Here is a 21,705-nt window from a genome sequence, read left to right on the forward strand (position 1 = left end):
GATGAAGTCCATCAAAAATAATGATAATACAAAATCAACAATTTAAATGGTATATATTAGAATTTTCTATCAATAATAATTCAAGTGCGTCTGCGTTGGCTAGGGCATGTCGTGCGTATGGATGAAGAAGCTGCAGCAAAGAAGGTGTTCGAGGGCGAAGTCCAAGGGAGCCGACGCAGAGGAAGACCATTGCTCCGGTGGAAAGACTAGGTGGAGGAAACCCTATGCTCGCTTGGTGTACAGAATTGGAGAAGGCGCGCGCGGAGTAGAGGCGCCTGGAGAGAGCTAGTGAGGTCGGCCGTAACTCGGTAACGGGTTGTTATGGCCACCTAAGTAAGTAAAGTAAGCTAAAAAATATAACTTTTATGAGGACCTGTTTTAAGAAAAGCATTCGTAGATGTATCCATGCGTGCCATTGGTACTCTTTTCTATCCATTGGTGTTTTAAGCCTGGAGTTTTGAGCCTGAGCACTACTGGATGGTAGTCACACACAAACCTATTCGACTGCGGCAGCCGCGAAAGGAACCTAAATATGGAATTTATTTTTACCAGAAACGGTCAGTTGGGTGCGTTTAATAAAAATAAAAAATTATCCAATTCATTTTCCTCGCGTATATTAAATCTTATTTTATGATTTTCTTAGCCCCAAAGTCCAAAAATAAGGAATTTTCCATTCAGCGCACTCTAGCAGTTTTTGGCGAAACAAATTTCTAGGTTAAAATTCCTCGATCCCGAAAATCGCCAAAATGACGTTTTGGTGGTGAAAATATTTGCAGCAACTTCAAACTGAAAAAAATGCATTCATCCATTCTGCAAAACAAAAAAAACTGATTATGTTCTCCAGTAGGTGAATGTCTTGTAAAGGAAGAGCATTCAAATATGCGGACACAAATCAATCATCAGTAATTCACGTGTATGTGTAGAAGACTTAGTAATGAGTGAAAAATTAGTAATGAATAAAAAATTAGTAATCAGGTTAAAAATACAAATGAGTGTATGGGAGGGATTTAGGAAAATATGAAAATCACTAAACGAATAACCTGATAGCTTTTATTTCATAGACCACATCACCCTATAATTCCGTCCATGTACTTCACTTTTTATTTAAGATATGAAATTTGCACTTTTGTCCAAGGGCACTCTTGCGTAAGCAACCAAATAACCTAACCTAACCCAGGACCAGTTTTTTCGGTGCTAAAGGTGCCGTATAATGATTTTAGTTGATCGATGCATTCTTGTCTTGTTAATCCACATTCACGATTTCGTTCTATATGTCGTATATGGTAGAATATGTCAAAGTTTTCAATAGTTTCCAACTCAAGGCGAGAAATGTATATAGTAGCCCTCGTATTATATCGTTCGCGTATCACTCATGCAAGTTCATGTCAGTAGCAGTCAGTGCTTTCCAGCTTAGTATAGTTCCTGGCCGCCAAATGCGGCATTACAGGTACAGCTACCGAACGACTATATTCAAATTTGTAAATACTACTACGGTCAATAGACGCACTATACGCTGCCGTTTCATTGACCGTTGCAACTTCATAGTTTTAATTAAGCTAATCAAATATTTAATATCCGCGTTTATAAGTTCATAGTCGTAAACATGCCTCATGATACTCGTATATGAATCAAATATTGCGCTTGAGTTTCATGCGCTTGCCCTATTCTCTGCAACTCCCAGCAGACTTGTCCAAAGAAAAGCTTATAAACCGTCCCATATGGTGCTCTGAACGCAATAAATAAATACAAGCACAAGAACAAAGTTTAATACACATACGCGTACACACCTCCCACTTCTCACAGCAACATGCCCGATTCTCACTTTTCTATTAAATAATCACTCAAACTTTAATACAACTTTTTATCAACTTCCTCAGTACAATTTACGGAATTGCTTTCGGTTCCCCATAGCCATTTTCTCCATTTTATACTATCTTAACTAATGTATTTGTACATATATAAATGTAATTAATACAAATACAAGGTTGCGCAAAATTAATCATAATTTGTTTTGCTAAATATAATAACTTTTTTACTAAAAAACCAGAAAAAAAAAATATTTTGAGCGATGGGAATTTTTAGTTGTACCCAGGGTTTGCATTGCTGACTGTCAAATAGCAACAGCAATAGTAATTTGACTATTTCATTTTCAATGCATAGTCGTTTTTTGCGGAATTTCCTTACCGCATGCCCTTACCGTGCACAAAACTGAGCAAAACTATTTCCCGTAGATAACAGCTGTTTTAGTTGGTTACATACATACAAACAATATTTACAAAATACATCGGTGACAAAATGGATGAAGAAGACATCGAAATTTGCGACTTATTTCTTAATTTATTTCAACTATATATTTTATATAAAAAATACAAGGACCAAAAAAAGTGCAGAAGGTATAAAGTTCGGCTATTAAATAGGAGTTGGGGCACAAGTTGTTATCAAATCCAAGTGTTCCGCCGAATGAAAACATTGGAGCCTGATAAATTGTTTTCACACACAAGGATGTCCCCGCCTGTGTATGAGCTGCTTTTAAAATTAGTGAGCAGTTCCTTGAGGAAGCCAAAATAGCGGATTGGTCCTGAGGAAACACTATCTTTAGTTTTGCTGTATGCATATTGAGAAAGCGAGGCTTCAAGTCGATTAATATTTATTTCTTATTGGTTGTTTAGATATTTGTCACAAGATGTAGTAGTTCTTTTATTATTGCAAAATTCAGGTACAATGTATACATATTTAAAAAACCACAGTATTCTCGTATACGCATATTTACAAAGTTTACATACTTAAAAAACCCAGCATTCAGGTATACGCATATGTACATATATTAACTAAATATGGGATATGTATCGATCATCGCTATCCAAGCTATTGTCGCAGTTATTACAATGATGCATTCAAACAACTATAGTTCTTTTAGTTAACTGTTATAGTTATAGTTATAGTTAACTGTTACACGAAGAACTGTGGCTGTCGGCTTACACTTATTCGTCGTTCATAGTCGTCAGTTAAGCAGTTCGGTTCATTTGAGTGTTTGCATGTTTCATTTCCATTTAACATGCAGCTATTTCATAGCTAAAGCGATAGTCACAGTTATTGCGCAAAAAACGACTATGCATTGAGAATGCCATAGTTGAAGTTCAGTCAGCAATTCGAACCCTGGTTGTACCATAATGAGCACTATTGCTCGTCTGTTTGTATACAGCAGCTGTCTAGTTTACAAGTGTCAAATATGATTGACGTACGACGCCATTTGCAAAAATTGTACATTTTCCGACAGGATGGCTAATTTTGCGCCACCTTGCGTAATATGAATATAATTTTGTATTCATAAGCATTTACGGAAAATAATGTTTTTTTCTATTTCAACCAGAAAATCAACCTGTAAACACTTCGCAAAACAATTTTAACTATGCTCAAATCTTTGTGATATTTGTAAAATTATATTATAAGTAAATAAAAGTAATTATTAATATTTGAATAATTTCAAATATTAATATTTTTCATCAAGATTACTGAATAATATGCACTTGCACATGTCAACTGGCAGTAGAAATACGACTATTGGGCGGTTATCGATTATCGATGCTATTGGGAACGTCGATCGCTCGGAGACCAGCGACTGGAAACAGTTTTCATGCACAAAGGTTACTAGTAAAATAATGGGGAAAAAGTAAGATATTTGCATTTAAAATTATAAAAAATTAAAAAAATTAAATTAAATGTGTACTACAGAACTAAAGTGGTGAGCAATAAAAAAACTTCCGCGCCTGGTATTCCACTTTTCCCAAAAAATTTAATTTTTGCTTTTCGCTTCTCTCCTTCAGCCTATTTAAAGGTTGTCCTGTCTTTACATTCCTGCTCTTCTAAAACTTTTAACACCACAATTAATACCAAGGAAACGGTGGATGAGCCAAATGCGATATTGGTCTGGTTTTCTGCACCTATTTCGTATGATCCTTGAGCACAGAGCCTTAGAGCCACTGATAACTTTAGAGTTGTGGGAATTAATGTATTCCGTACACTTGCGGGAAATTTGCATTCCAAAATTGTATGGAAATACGTAAACGCAGATTTTCGCAAACGAAATTTTTTCAAAACGAAATTTCTAAAGCAACGTTTGAAAATTACACATCTGTTTCTCCAGGTCCAGAGGATGGGATGCATCTCTTAACTTCCTCCTGAATTGCGCCAACTCCACCAACTACCAAATTCATCTTCACTCTCATCACCAAGCCACAGCTCAATCTATCCATTTATACAATTTTTGCCAAAAAGATATTTATTTAAAAGTAATAAAAAGTAAATCAAAAGTCAATGTTATTCTTCTGCCTGATGGCATTCGCAACAAGGGTATTAGCATCAGAGCTGTATTTTTTTCGCGCAAGACTCATGTGATTTTTTTTTTACTTTACTTTTGACTGCCACCTAATTTAAATTTTTCTCAACATAAAACAGAAAGTCTTATATAATCTAGACTATATGACCATTGAGTAACTGGCTTTGGTAACGAAAATTTTGAAATTCTACCCTAAAGTGCGGTGTCGCGTACTCAATTAGCAATGCCATATTTAGACCAGTTTTGAACTACTGCTTTCGGTTTTTTTTTCTTCATTTAATTTTCATTCAACTTTTATAGAAATATAGTTCATTCTACAAAAAATGTCATATAAATAAAATTTTGTACAACATTCCTGAAAACCCGACATTGTTCCATCAAAAATTAAAAAACAAAAAGCAGAAATCGGACGCGCAGTTTTATACTCCTTTAAAGTATGTTGCCTTTTAACAGGGGCGCCTTTGCAACTGCACTTAGTTCGGTACTTTTATCGATAAGTTCAGTAGTTTTGAGCATAAACTTACATATGACGTTTTTACCCTCGGGCTTTATTTGATCCTTCCTCAGTAAATTGAAAAATCCAAAAGATGACATTAACTTGTGAAAATTTTCATGCGCTGATTTATTATCGATTATCGGCGACAGGAGTGCATTATCAAGTTACTTCGCAACAGTACACTTAGCCCCTGTGGACCGCTGGCACTACGAGTTCCAATGCTTCGGTTGATCCATGCAGGATGAATTTCGTGAAGTCCTGAAAGAAAGTTGATCCGCCTGAAACAATTGATGCTGAGCGTTAATTGATAAGACAAGATCGTCATGTGGCACATCGCGGGATAGATACATCCTTGGACATTAGTGAGGCCAGCGTACATTCAATATTGCATAAAGATTTGTTCTCTTGGATAGCGCATAGTTTGACAATTGCCAAAAAAAGATCGCATGTTGATAGGTGAAAGAAATGAGAATGTTGAATAATTTTAGACGCGGCTGTTCAAATCACGTAGGTGTGCAATCTTCGTATAATAAAGTGCGGTGGTTGAGTAAGTAATAAGATAGAGACACAATCTCGAACAAATATTATTTTGTATGGGGGGTACTGGGAGTTATAAAGGCGATCAAAGATGGTTTTGCTATAATATAAAGAGTAAACACCGCAGAGTGCTGCGGCTTTATATAAACAGTGGTTAAAAATGGGCAAATGGATAAATTTTGCTTAAATTTTTTTCCAGTGGGCTAGACTACGCTCTCCTCTCTTTGATTTTTGATCACTATTATCCTTGACGGTATTTTCCATATAAAAAATTTCGTGCATGCGTTTTATGGAACGAACCTGCAGCTCTTTCAGTGAAAGCCAAACTATTTGCAGTTGTGTAAGCTGTTTCTTCAATGAACCTTGCTAAATTGAATGTGTCCAAAAAGCTGTCTTGAGTACGCGCTACGTTCATTGAGCTTTGTAAACCAATTCTTACCTATCAATATTGATTGCTTATGATTAATCTAAATTCTTTGAAAGTAAGAGGGTCGATCACTCCTCTCGCTTTCATTTGTTTATAACATCATCAAAAGCAATATCGACTACTCATTTCGTTTGGAAATAATTAATTGTAATATACCACAGTGTAATCTTCGTAGCTCTTTACCTTTCTAAGGTGATAAATATAAAACAAAGTTTTCGCGTAATGCTCCTCTTGAGCTTTAAGTGAATATAATTCAACCTCGAATATTTTTAATTATTTTATATTCTATATTTTAGGTATTTAAATCTTGTCCGATAGTTATTTTACTTATCGCTGCAATTAGTCCGCAAGAAGTTTGTGCTCACAGACTAAATAAATAAATATACTAAATAGTTGCCATTTTGACTGTTTTTTTGTTTTTGTTTTTTTGGTAAAGCAATTATTCCATTAGTCCTTCGAGATATTCTCAGTTTCTTCTAGCTTTGCGGGTCTATTTTGAATTCAATTTCACGATTAAAAGAGTTACGCAGGTACAGAAAAAATTAATATCAGGAAAGATCACGCCTACGCTTCTGTTTTACAATTCTGAGCGATGTAATTGAATTGCTTAATTCAATCTCATAATGTGCTATTCGCCTACATTCTCACCAGACACACATCATTTGCTTACTTCGGGTCAATGTCGACTTTGCTACCAGTTGGGTACTTCCGCATGCTTCGTCCACAATTTCCCTCCTACATTATTGTGGTATGTGAGATATTTGTTTACCGCATTTTTTAGCGATTATTCGCTTTTAAAGGTTCTCGGGATATTTGGTACTTTTGAAATATCGTGACTAATTCTACACCTATGCCCACAATTCCACAATTTGTTCCATGATTTCATTGACTTTTTACATGATTGGTCGGAATTTGCGTAACAGAAGAAAAGTAAATTGTTAGGAAAATATTCTAAATATTCACATCTTATGTTCAAACCCAAAAAATTTTCATATAATTTTTTCCGAGAATGAAGCCATATATCGTGAATTTATTATGGAACTCATATACTTGCAAATATACACCTGTGTTCACAATAATAGCAGCGCGGCATATTGCAAAGTTGTGACTATTTATTTATTTGACAACACAAACCAAATAACTTAAAGTTTAAAACTTTGTACAAAATTAGAAAAAATTAACTAGCTTTTCAGAAAATTTCAGAGCTTTTTATCAAAATTTATAGAAAAGTTTCGGGTACGTAGTTTTGTAGTCTATTAAATTTTGTAATAATAAAGAGTAAGTTTCAAAAGGCCTAAAGATCGCTTTCATTTCGGAGAACTTTTTTTGCTGACGTTCTTGTGGATTTTGTTCATATAAAAAATGACAAATATTCATTATGTGAGTATTAAAGAAAATTAACATATACGTTATCAAAAATTAACACGAATTTAAGAAGCTTGAAACTTTCGCACTAATATACCAAAATTCAATAGGTGCAAAATTGCAAACCCAAAATTTTACTAAATATTCTGAGTAAAAAGTTTAGACTTTTAATAAAAATCTGTTGATTTGTTTTTTAATAATAAATAAATACACATGTAAGTATATGAATTAAAAAAAATAAAAGAAATTAAACTAAAAATAAATAAATAGTCAACATTTTGCGTCAAATATGTCGCGCTGCTATTTTTGTGCACTTAGGTGTATGCATTTTCTACAAATTACATGAGTCTGCATGGTTGAAATTGATGGCACTTTCTTTACATTTTCTGTTCTTTTAGAAATACTTTTACGAGTATAAAACTATTCAGGAGAAGAATAGGATGTTCATGAATATGGTAACCACAAATATTGAGGAAACGAATCCACTTCTCAGCAGCAAAATGAACCAAAATTAACGTAATTTACATACGAAATGTGAAACCACACAAAGTTAGTATTTTATATTCTTCTCATATTCAAATTGTTCGGTTTTGTATAGTGGCCGATGGAAACTTGAAAATTGGGTGCTAGGTAGCTGGATAATCAGCATATTTCTTAACGGTATAAATATGAATATTAATTAATTTGTTTTTAATTGGAATTAAGAAGTTGTATTTTATTACTTTAGACTTATAATTTTGGACACTGTAAATTCTAATTTTGTGAACGTATGACAGTCCTTAGTAAGAGTATTCAGTTCATTAAGTGTTTAGTTATCATTAACAGGGAGTCGAATTTCGAATTCTGTAACTTTCTGCATTGTATTTATTTATTTAATAATTTTGCACACAGCTTTATGTTTTCTTCACGGCCTTTGACACTTCAACTTCAACTTCAAGAAATATATGAATTGTAGTACATGGGGATTGTGCTGCCAATGATACTGCATCTACAAACTTATTTTGGCTATAGCGCCTTCAATTCACCACTTGTGCTCGCTATTTTTGGGCTCTGTTCGCTTGACGAAAAATTTGCATATGAAAGCAACAACAAAGTTTTCGAGCAAGATTCGCCGCTAGCCAGTATGGTTATGCCTCGTAAAACTGGTGTAACTCATTACTTGCTAAGCTGTCAAATCTCGATTGTGATATTAGATACCTTTCTTTAGGTCGCGTTCATACAGAGATTTAGTTGTTTCAACTTTGCGAATTCTCTCTTGGCGTTCCGCGTCATTTTCATATACCTTCCAATTGTAAGTTATAGCTACAAATGTTTCCCCTGAACGCGTACGAACGCAGTTTTATAAATACACATTAAGTGCTTCCACACAAATGTAAAAATTGGCAGCTCTTTTCCAGCGCTACCAATACTTATATGTATATTTATTTATATCAGTTGTTTCATCTACTAGCCACTTGCTAAGGCTTGGCAAATCGAAGGCACCTTATGTTTCGCTATATAATGGTCTAATAACTTGCCCAAATGCTTTACCTGGTTGAAAAATGTGCGATTTCCATGCACCTCCCTACAAACAGAACGGATGTTTAACGGAATAATTAAAACCTTGTCCCAACTATGTGGCGGATATTCGAGCTGGCACTAGTTTTGTACATACAAATGTTTGGCGCCCCCACCCTTGTATGTACAATAATTCAAAGCGCGGACATAATGGTACAACATTACATAGCAAATGCGTAGGGATTTGTTAGCAATTACCGAAACATCTTCAAGTAATCCAGGGCTTTAATACTAGAAAGAGTAGGGTGTGTTTAATTGGGTAGCAGGTTGTTTCTGTAAATAAAGTAAGATGTACTAAAAATAAAATGTGAGTGCATGTGTTGGTAGGTGGGTATACAATTGTATGTATAAACTATTACGCAAATATATAAGTAAAAACTCGAGTGCCGAATAAACAAGAATTTAGAAGGAAATGTATACTCACATCGATTTCACCGCCTCCAATGGACGTATTCCGGAATGGCGGATTCCGTCCGTTTATGAATTCAAAGAATTTACCCTTGTCAACTTTGAGCCACGTCACCTGCAATTGATGGAAAAAATGTCAAAATTTAATACAAGTCAACTCAAATCTTATAGCTGAGCAGTGACGCAAAGTTTTTTGTTTAGATACAATCACTACAACGGGGAAAGAGTGAGCGATCTTTCTGCATACACATTAATTTGTGTATACATACATACACATATAGACAACTTAAATATAGCATATCCAGTTTCATTTTCTTTGTTAAGTTTTTGATTGAAAGGAGATTGAGTAAAATGTCAAAGTTTCTATGCACAGCTTTACAATTTCGAATTGACGAGATTGATAAGTTCGACAGTGGCAATATGAGAATTGAATTAGCAAATAGCCAGCGGTGGTGATGGCATATACATACCTTCTGCTCAAATATGAACGAGACGTTATCAATAAAACGGCCCGCGGATGACATATAGCAAAAATAAATTTTTTGATTTTGGTAGGACTGTTATAAGCTTACATGGCAAATTTCAGCGTGATATGTCACATAGCTTGTTTTCTGTGCTACTGTAAACAAGTCAAGCTCGAGTGTGTTCTTCGAATTCTCTTTTATGACTTCAATTGTCTCAAAATGTTTTCCACGGAGCGGCAACTTGAGCTTGGGAAACAGGAAAAAGTAACGTGGAGTCATATCAGGCGAATACGGTGCTTGCGGAACGATATTAACATTATTTTTGTTCAAATAATCGCGAACAAGACGTGATGTGTGAGCTGGTGCATTATCGTGATGCAAGAACCATGACATGTTGTCCCACAATTCCTTCCTTTTAAGACGAATGTTCTCGCGCAAACGCTATAAAACGTCTAAATAATATTCAGCGTTAACCGATCAGCCTTGCGGAAGGAACTCCGAGTGCACCACACCTTCGTAATCGAAAAAAACAGTCAGCATAACATTAATTTTTGAGCGACTTTGGCGTGGTTTTTTGGGTTGATGTACGGCCCTCTTTGAACGATTTGTACCACTGGAAAACACGTGCACGCGATAGAGCAGAGTCCCCATAGGTTGTCTGCAACATTTTTAAGGCGTCTGAAGCCGAAATTTTGTTGGAATAACAAACTTTCAAACAAATTCTCTGAATTTCCATCGTTAAATTCGAAGAACACACTCGAGCTTGACTTGTTTACAGTAGCACAGAAAACAAACTATGTGACATATCACGCTGAAATTTGTCATGTAAGCTTATAACAGTCCTACCAAAAAACAAAAAATTTATTTTTCCCATATGTCATCCGCGGACCGTTTTATTGATAACGTCTCGTTCATATTTGAGTAGAAGGTACAATAAAATAGGTTAGACAATTGAATATAAAAATAAGTGAACAACTTTCGGAATTATCTCACGCCTGAAAAATCCATTAATATAGGAACTAAAAGTACTTCTCAACATAAAAATGGAATGAAAATTATTGATTAGTTTTCTAAAAGAGCAAATACATATGTGTATTATTCTTTTATTTCTTATTAATAACATTTCCCGTTGCTTTAATTGCACAAATTTCATACAAAATATTCCGTGATTGCGAGTACAGCAGACTCAGCAAATCTTGAATGCGATTTTTATAAAATTTTTGCTGATATAAAAGAAAAAGTTAAATTTTAATATAAGCAAAAGTTTTTATGTTTCTTATTTTAAATCTCCAGGCATAGAAGAAGCCTGCTGCGTATCAGATAGTTCTAGATTATCCTATCCTATCGACCTTGGTATGGTAATTGACTCTATATTCCCTTTACAAAGGCACTTAAATTACACCATTGCAAAGTAATATTTTGTACTTGCTTTTATTCAACATTCCAGTCGTATTCTAGGGATCAAAATAAGAAACTTTGCCGAAGGAATCATACCTCTAAAACGAGGTCTGATGCCCCCCAATTTGGGTGGAACGAAAAATCCCACTTTGACCCATTTAGAGTGCTCCAATCGAGTCAAAATGTATGACCGACCGCCACTAACTTTGGACGGCCGATCCACCCATGTCAGTGGCACACCACCTGGAACTCCCCTGGGGGTTCCCCATACAATCATTTTAAAATATCACCCTTTTTGGCCTTTACATGTGAAAAGAAACTAAAAAGTTCGACCCAAATTGGGTGACATCAGAATTCGTTTTAGAGGTATGGTTCCTTCGGCAAAGTTTCTTATTTTAATCCCTAGAATATGATTTTCACAGGGCAATGGGCGATTTTTTTGCCTCCTCACAAAAAACAGTAAAAGTTCGACCCAAATTGGGGGACATCAGAATTCGTTTTAGAGGAATGGTTCCTTCGGCAAAGTTTCTTATTTTGATCCCTAGAATATGATTTTCACAGAGCAATGGGCCATTTTTTTGCCTCCCCACAAATCGACCCGGCCTAATATATATATATGTATAATGATTCAGATGCTTTCCATTTCAATTCAACCGGGCTACTCGGGTCATGTTCTTCGATTTCGATGTAACTTAAATATGTTGCTCTCTGGTCAAAATAATGAGACACGTATTTTTTTGTTCGCCCGAAAAAAATTTTTTTCAAGAGTTATCGGCAATTTTGTTTTTCGCCTCAAACTCGATTTTTTTTAATTATATAAGAAAAAAATTTTTTGAAATGCCCATAACTTAGTCAAAAATGAACCGATTTTAATAATTCTGGGTTCAAAATGATCGTAATTACTTATACAAGCGACTTCATGTAGAAACAATTGCAAAAAAGTAGTTGAAAATTTTTTATTTAGTAAAAAAGAAAAAAAATTTAAATTTTTTCAAAATTCAATATTTCAAAAAGTGCATTTTTTTTTTTTTTATAACTTTTTCCAAATCAAAAAAACATCTCAAACTTTAATTGAGCTGCATGCCTAGTAGCTAAAATGCGTTGTTTTTGAGTAATGAATTTTTAAGTAAACACCCTGTTTCGCACTTTTTGTTTTTTGCAAAATAAAAAATTTTCAACTACTTTTTTGCAACTATTTCTAAATGAAATCGCTCGTGTATGTAATAACGATCATTTTGAACCCAAAATTATTAAAATCGGTTCATTTTTGACTAAGTTATGAGTATTTCAAAAAATTTTTTTCTTATATAATTAAAAAAAATCGATTTTGAGCCGAAAAACAAAATTGCCGATAACTCTTGAAAAAAAAATTTTTCGGGCGAACAAAAAAGTACGTGTCTCATTATTTTGACCAGAGAGCAACATATTTGAGTTACATCGAAATCGAAGAACATGTCCCGAATAGCCCTTTTGAATTGAAATGGAAATAATCTATATAAGAAAATTTTTTTTAATTGCTCATAACTTAGTCAAAAATGAACCGATTTTAATAGTTTTGGGTTCAAAATGATCGTAATTACTTACACAAGCGACTTCATGTAGAAATAGTTGCAAAAAAGTAGTTGAAAATTTTTTATTTTGCAAAAAACAAAAAGTGCGAAACAGGGTGTTTACTTAAAAATTCATTACTCAAAAACAACGCATTTTAGCTACTAGGCATGCAGCTCAATTAAAGTTTGAGATGTTTTTTTGATTTGGAAAAAGTTATAAAAAAAAAAAAATGCACTTTTTGAAATATTGAATTTTGAAAAAATTTAAATTTTTTTTCTTTTTTACTAAATAAAAAATTTTCAACTACTTTTTTGCAATTGTTTCTACATGAAGTCGCTTGTGTAAGTAATTACGATCATTTTGAACCCAGAATTATTAAAATCGGTTCATTTTTGACTAAGTTATGGGCATTTCAAAAAATTTTTTTCTTATATAATTAAAAAAAATCGAGTTTGAGGCAAAAAACAAAATTGCCGATAACTCTTGAAAAAAATTTTTTTCGGGCGAACAAAAAAATACGTGTCTCATTATTTTGACCAGAGAGCAACATATTTAAGTTACATCGAAATCGAAGAACATGACCCGAGTAGCCCGGTTGAATTGAAATGGAAAGCATCTTCACAATAATTAACATTTATAAAATTATAATTTATAAAGGGCAAGTGTTACCTAAGCATTACAAATAAATCTAAATAAAAGTACCTTGAAAAGCGAGAAGTAGAAAATTAGAACTAAAAGTTTAGATATTTAAGTATTTAAGCACATCTAATTTAAAGAGACCTTCCATCTGAATGGTTTTTATATAAATCGGGAAAGAATTCCATATTTTAGCAACACTAACAAAGCACATTTCAGAGGTTACAAAATAAAATTGCGTTAACTGTGGTTTGATTTACAGGTTCTAACTGATTGCGCAAATTTAAATTTTTTAAAAAAGTATTTCGGGTTTTTTTTCATGAATCAATTTATGCAAAAATAAAAGGTTACGTCACTCTTAGAAGACAGACAGGCTTAAGTTTAGTATTCAACAGGTATATTGGGAAATATGATCAAATTTTCAAACAATTATTTAGTGCCACTTGCAGGTTTTGCTCACGTGGGCTGTATAGTTGACCATAAACCACTTGCAGGTTTTGCTCACATGGGCTGTATAGTTGGCCATAAACTATATGAAATTAGTGGCACTGGCACTGGCTATAAAATTTCTCACCAAACGTAGTGTTATGTGTTGAGGTATAAAGTTCGCCATAATTAAATAAATTTTACCTAAGGTCTGATTTACATAATATGAGTCTATTTCATAACTGGTCCAAATTCGATCCATGCTCTATTTTCTATTGTTAATGTTGCAATGCCTTCTTCGGTATTTAAATGGGGCGAGATTCATATACCCTTGGTTTTCGTTGCATTCAAATTCAAGTTATTTAGCTTTGCCTGAACGATATAGAATGAGTATCTTCATTAACACGAGCCATTAAGTCTTCAGAAAGATCAATTGGGCATATATAATATAATTTCGGGCATCATCCGCATAGAAATGGACGGACACAATATAGAAAAATAATTAACGCAGCAAAAAGTGAAAGAGTAAAGTTCAGTATCAAAGGCAGCCCACCTATAGGGTGACTCTTTAGGATTCAACATGTTTGCTGGGATTGTATTCAAAGTCCTTATTTAACTAGACAAATTTCCTATAATTTGTATGTCCCCATGGGAAGATAAATGGCTGCCCAAACGAGGGACTACTTGGACAAAAAATCATATTCGTCCATTGTAATGTCAAACAGAGGAGAAAAGAGGGGGGAAACAAAAACCGAACACGGAGGAAGGAGACTTGGATTGGAGGATGATGAACAAAGGGGTGAAATTGCTGAAATTCACCAGGTGAGTAATACTATATCAGCAGGTCAGAACCTAGATATCTGAATCTTAGCCCGATGCGAGCAGGGCAGTTGAGAAAGAGGTGCTAAAAAAATTCCACATCATTCTACAGACAGCTTTTGCAGAAAGGACTTGAGGTAATCCATTTGCGTTCCTAACGGACAATGCCCAATAAGAGCACCCACCAAATTTAAGAGCTGCTAACAAAGTCTTAGAAGTTTCCTTGAGCGCCCTCGATCTGACCGTGGCCGCAAGGATCTCGGGACTTGGCACGTTTGCGAATCTTTCTAGGAGCAGACCGCAGAACCCCAATCCACGCATTTCTCGATGAAACCGTCTCGGAGGTCCCCAGTCTAGCCGGGTCATCAGCCCAGCAGTTTCCTGCTTTGCCACTGTGGCCAGAAATTCTAGTGAGCCTGATATCGAAGTATTTGGATACAGTCGAGAGGGTTGTCAGGCATTCCCCGCATGCCATCCTAATTGCCGCCTGGCTGTTGGAGTAGATTACAGTAATAGCAAAGGTAAGCAACCACTGCTTCCTTAATTGCGTCAATTGATGCGGGAGCTCCTTACAGAATATCATATCACCTCATGAACTCTTAGGGAAAAGATAAAAAAACGTCTCTCACCATAAAATACTACTACACAAGGTCTATCAAACGAGAATTATTTTATTAAACAAATTTTTTTGAAAAATTAGTTTTTGATGTAAAGAATTTAAATAGCAAAGTAATTAAATGCTTTTAAGACATTCAAATGATTGGTTGTTGTTGTTGTAGCAATACAAACATTTCCCATACAAATATGGGGAATGCTGCTGAAGTGACAGTCATTGGCCGGATATAAATCCGGATCGTTCCGGTAACGTAAAATCGACTGTCGTGGGGACGTCAAATGATTGGTTTTCGGGTCTGGCAAAAAATTTTAAAATTTTCACATCAATTAAAAATAAATTAACAAAATCTCAGACTGCACCACCTTTAAAACCGTTGCTAGTAAATCGTTAGTAATTGCGGCTATTGAAATGAATTGCTTTTTATGGCTTTGAAGATATCATCCTCCACTTGGGCAAGCACTTATACCCTGAGTGCCATTGGTGTAGCACTGACACTGACACTGACACTTGCAAAACAGCCAAGAGTTTGCTGAAAAGACCTAATAGTGTGGTAGGAAAATTCCTTATTAGATAGAGAAGAAGTGATAGACGAATCCCGGAAGATCTAATTATGACATACAATGCATATGGATGTCACATTCTTAACATAACCATCATCGACTATCCACACTGCTACATCTGTAGAACATTTTCTCCAACGGTGAATTATATATCTTTGAATGGGATGCATTAGGAATGGATCAATTACATTCTCGTTTCCATACCGAAGTACTAGGTTTCAAACAATATTACCTGAGTGCTTGAAATATTCCGGCCATCCACAATGAACATAAATTCCAACAATTTCTTATTTGGGAAATTTTATAAATTATTTCTATCAATTTTATTATTGACAAAAAAAAAATATGAACAAACAAAATACACTTAACACCTTAATTTACTGAAATCAGTCATATGACTCAAGAATTGTGTGCATTTTTGGAAAACCATGCCGAAATTACCTTTATTTCCGACCCTAACATTAAAGTTAGTCACAAGGAAATATATTTCCAAAACCTAATCCGAATCAAAATAGATAACAAAGTTTCATTTACATGTATTGTAAAATAAAATGATAGCTGCCTAGAACATTGAGTGCGGATCGATAATAGCAATTATCTGCAAGGCACTGTATTATAAAAATTATAAAACTATCTTTTGCGAGGTCTCAACCCACCTCTATTAATCCAATAAATAACAAAATAACAATTAACTTTTCATTTCCCTCTACCATAAATTTGATAACTCAACTCATACGTAGGTACAAATATGCGTATGTAGTCATGTGCACACATATAACATATGTGTACGAGTACATTTACAAGCTGGCTAACATGTGTGGGTGCAAATGTGTTGAATCGGAGTCAATCGGAGCGTAAAATAGTAGTTAATTTTCCACACAATTGCGCTGCATTTAAAGCAATCAACAAATTCAAAGCTCTAAAATGCAATATAAGAGAGAAGAAGTAAAAAGTTATTAACTGGTGCATTAAAAAGTATGGCCACAACTGCGGCTAGGGTTGACAGGAATTCTGCCTGCCATAGGTACGAAGTTTCAGTTGTTGGTAAAATCATGAATGAGTAAATAATAAATTATGAATGGTTTAACATGAGCTTTTGCAGGAGCATCAATGTGAGTGCAACTCTGTAAGTATATGGTGGGATTTATGTACATATGTATATACGATAGCGCTGAAGTGTTAAACTAAAGCTTTTTTTCTATTTGGAAAAATTGCTCCAGCCAAAGCTAAAAAAGGAAAATAAAAACACGTGTGACGGTTTTTATGCAATCGGTCGTAAGCTTTATGGTTATTTCACGTTATATGGAGCGGTGATAGTTAAGTGTTGAGTTGACTTTTTATTCGGGTATTCGTTTCACTTTTGATTTAAAAAATTTAATAAGATAACTGGTATAATCAGGGAAAGTAATTGAAATATATTTATATACATATGTATGTTTATATGTATATTTCTTTATATTCCAACAGAGGATTATTTTAGTCAAGCAATATAAAAAATTCGTACAAATATGTACGAGTACCAACCTGATTTATATATCCAAATATTTAATAATAATTGCAGTGGAATTTCTCATGACCAGAAAATCAGCGACGCAATAATTTTGTTCGTTTAAGGGAGGGAGCAAAAACTTATGTCTAAGTTGATCAGGAATTGTCCTTTATTTAATATGTTGTACACATTTATGAATATTTAATATGCAAATTACATATGCAGCCATACATACATATTATTATTGCATGCACATATGTATACACATAAATAAAATGCAATACTAATTTGATTGAAAAAAAGTATACGAGTTGATTGCTCAAACATTGATTGCTTTAATTTTAAATGTTCATTTAAAAATGACTCTCGTTATTTTTCATGTGTTGAAAAGCTACAAAAACATACTGGCGAACTGGCAGTTTTAACGTCACACCGGACGGCATTTATTTATTTCTTCATTAGATTCTTTTCCTAAATCACTTTGTATGCCCATAATATCGCTTGGTTTTTTAAATTAAACTTCTATTTTGCACTTTACTGAAATTTGGTTATTTTGGAGAAAACCCTCGTAATCATTCACCAAATTGAATCCTTCCTTAAAGCATAGATTGACAGTGGAATAGTATTTTGGGGATTAAAATCGGGAAGACACAATTCAGTTTCCGAAAATTTTGCTTTACGGAAGCATTTTCTGATTGTTGTTTTTTCTATTTTATGCCGAGATGTTTTGATGAAATACGCAGCTTCATTTTTATTAGTGCATTTATTTTCAAACACAAAACCTCAAAGTTATTTCACACGGAACTTAAGAATGTTTGTCATTCCTGGAAATGCATCACGGATAAACTGAATAGGAGGGGAACTGATCTTAAATCAGTCAATTCTGCCCAATTCGTGCGCATCCCTTTATCTTCACGCAAGCTCTGGATCAGCTCGATCTACTACACGCAAGCCAATAGCAGATGGACCACGGACCCTACTTGTGAGATAACGGGTAAATTTTAGCCTAAAAGGAACGAGCACAGAACTAGGCCCCATCAATTTAGACCGACCTTCTATTAGTACGATAGTTGGTAACACCATCGGGAATCACTAAACGAGAACACATTAAAAACGTATGGGGTTTCCCTCAGGGACGGGGGTGATGGAGAGCGCTCTTACCAGAATGCGATATCGCTATCTAAACTTTTACTTCTTGTGTGTCTAGCATACTGGATATCGGCAGCCATCCACAGTGTCTTATCGTTTGTCCAAGAGACGAAGTTGTTTCAACGCATTGGAAATTAGAAGGAACTTGAGTCCAAAGAAATGTATCACAATGGGCCTCCTTAGTAGGCCTCCAAGCCTAAATGGGTCCCTTCTACACCCTTATGGAGGATGGCAACCATCGTAATCTAAAACCTAAAAACAATCTGGCTCACAATCAAAATAATGCAGCAATCACTTGTGGCAAAATTAAACTTAAATCTTGCACATCTAATCACAGAGAAAATGATGCACACGCACTTACTGTTAGTTGCGACAAAGCGGTACCAAATTTTAAACCAGCTACAAGTGATATTAGTGCCTAAGAATAAAACATATTCATTTTCATTATTTATTCACATTTAACGCAAAAAAGTCGTAGGCGGTGCAGTGCGATGGGTCCGTCAAATATCTGTTGAAAAAAGTGAAATGCAAGATGGCACAAAATTAATCATCCAATTTTGTGTTTTAATAACTTTCATAAGCTTTTCTGTTTGTATACTGCAGCTGCCTAGTTCACAAGTGTCAAAAATAATTGACGTACGACACCATTTGAAAAAATTATCATTGAAGCTTGTAAGAGGCCATACACATTATTGTGGCTACATATAATTTCTGGAACACCATAATTTTTGCTGGCGATAGCAATTCTTACCTTTTCAGATCAGACGGCAACAGTTTTGTTTGGAGAAAACCGAATGCAGAGCTTAATTGTTTGATAGGATATAGAGAAGGAGGTAAATGGAATCGGAATGAAATTGATCAAGTTACATCTACACAAACGTGAAAAATTACGAAACATTTATTTACTGATAATGCAGTACAATTCTGTAATGGCTCAAACAATGCAGGACAAACTCTAATAACGAACCTTATTCACAGAGTTCGCCTGCTCACTTTGCAGATATTGAAAAAGGCACAGTGATTCCAAAGTCCTTTATAATAATAAAGGAATAATAAAAACATTAAAACAACAGGTACTTTTTATTAACAACTAGTCGTCACTAATTATAAATTCGGTAAGGATGATGATGATAAACTTGGTTTTATTTTAAATTCTTCAAGTAAATCAAATTAATAATAATCAATAAGAAGGCATATACAAATACAAATATGTAAATTTATATACATATGCGCATATATGTACATGCATAGTCATGCATTCTGTGGACAAAAAGTAAGGTGAATTTATTTGTCAAACTTCGCAGGATTAAAATTTCGCTCTAGTTATTTTTTTCATGAGTTGGCAGCACTGTTAATAATATCTGGGCCAACTTTCATGTGAATGTCATTATCAGTAATATATTTACGCTTGTGTTTACCAAACGACCAAGAGTGCATTTTTCGATTTTTACAATGTCTGATTTGATTGAGCAGAGAAGTGCCATCAAATTTTGTTTGCGGAATGAAATTTCGGCTGCGAAAACGTTTAGCATGTTGCAGAAGACATTTGGTGATTCGACCATGTCGCAGAAAAATGTTTATAAGTGGTACAAAGACTTCAAAGAGGGTCGAGAACGTGTTGATGACTTGGAGCGCTCCGGACGACCATCGACGTCAACAGATGACCAACATGACAATAAAGTGAAGGAGTTAGTGCTCAAAAATCGTCGGTTGACTGTTAAAGGCCTTACTGATATGATCGGAATATCAGAAGGATCTGTGAAAACCATTTTGAAAGACCATTTGGGCCTACGAAAAGTCAAATCTCGTTTGGTACCGAAAACTCTCAATTTCTTGGAAAAAAGTCGTCGCGTTGATGTGTGTGAAACAATGCTTTCAGACTATCAGGACAAGCTCAAATGCATCATTACGGGAGATGAGACTTGGATTTATGCTTATGACCCTGAAACAACCGACCAATCAAGCGAATATCGTGCTAAAGGCGAGGCCAGACCGAAAAGAGCACGTCAAAGTCGTTCAAAAATAAAGGTCATGATGACAGTTTTTTTCGATTTTCGTGGTGTGGTGCACCTGGCTGAACTGTTAATAAGGAATATTATTTGAGCGTTATGCGTCGGTTACGTGAAGCAATTCGTCTAAAAAGACCAGAAGTATGGGCCAACAACTCTTGGTTTTTGCATCACGATAATGCACCATCTCAGACTGCACTCGTTCTTTGTGACCATTTCGCCAAAAATTCCACGCATATCGTTCCGCAACCACCGTATTCGCCTGATTTGGCTCCGTGCGACTTCTGGCTATTCCCAAAACTCAAGAGACCACTCCGGGAAACGCGTTTCGAGTCGATTGACGAGATAAAAGCTGAACCGATTGTGCTCTTTCTCGTTCGTTTCGCTTGCAGTTCAAGCAAGGCAACGGCCCATGAGCAAGATAACGACACATTTTTTCGTGCGTGCTGCCGGCTAAATCGAATTATAAGACGTTATCACGTCAAAAATTGGCCCATTTGAACAGCAGCGCCAAATTTGCATGTTATTAAGAACATACGGTCGCTTTTATATAAAGAGATTCGAAAACATGTAATCCAAAATCAATCTTTACTCAAAAAGGTGATATGCATAAGAGGAATGTTAAAATATTTATTTTGAATATATTAAGAAGTTCGTGGAGACGGGTTCAAAGATACTCTTATCTGATATGGGCAAAAGGGGATACCCTACAAAATCATTAGTAGTAGTAACTTCAATCTACTTTATTCATAAATAAGTGGTAGTAGATACTTGTCTCACTATTTTTTAGAATTTTTTTGTACGACATCATTTTGGCTGTGTGTTGTATTTTTAGTTTCTGTTGGGCTTTCGTACTAAATGAATATTAAAAATGATTTTTTTCTTTATATTTTAATAAAAACATGTTGTATTACCCACTGGCGCAAAATTTACCCCTAAAAGTTATTCTGAATAAATCTCCCTCCGGAAATCTTCTGTAAACAAAATTCCTCTGTTTACATTGGGGGGAAGTCCCCTAAATTGGTAGCACTGGCTCTGCATGCTATCATCGAAATACTCCCCAATCAATGCAAAAAATGTGGTAGCGCCACTGTTAGCTCTGGAATATAAACAGTTTACCTTTGCAATATCTCAACGTTATGCAAAAACAAACGATTTAATTATTTGTGTATTGACCACCTTTTTTTATAGCATTACTAACGTACGAAATTGCAAGCATGAGATATTTCACAAAAAAATTTTGATTTGTTGGTTGTGGTCGAAATATATATTAAACAGTTTTTAGTAGGCCACTAAATATGTACACTGACAAACATATGTACATATTCAATCAGTACGTTTGTAATTCAGCCTTGTGCAAAAACAAATATTTTGTAATAATGTTTTTACGGCGGCTTGCATTCAGAAACAAGATTCCTTTCAATTTTTTTCTTGATTGACAAAAACACTATTAAATATACCT

At 34.8% G+C, this 21,705-nt stretch overlaps 1 protein-coding gene across 1 annotated transcript in view; it reads right to left on the bottom strand.

The window, feature by feature from the left end:
- The window catches only part of LOC129235637 (uncharacterized), a 181,604-nt gene that overhangs the window by 118,386 nt on the left and 41,513 nt on the right, over positions 1-21,705 (bottom strand). Inside the window, exon 3 of the mRNA XM_054869585.1 lies at positions 9,143-9,241. Within this exon, the coding sequence (XP_054725560.1) occupies positions 9,143-9,241 (99 nt within the window). The remainder of the gene's footprint in view (positions 1-9,142; positions 9,242-21,705) is intronic.

This window comes from Anastrepha obliqua, chromosome 1 (assembly GCF_027943255.1).
Source record: "Anastrepha obliqua isolate idAnaObli1 chromosome 1, idAnaObli1_1.0, whole genome shotgun sequence".
In the NCBI taxonomy this organism is placed as follows: Eukaryota; Metazoa; Arthropoda; class Insecta; order Diptera; family Tephritidae; genus Anastrepha; species Anastrepha obliqua.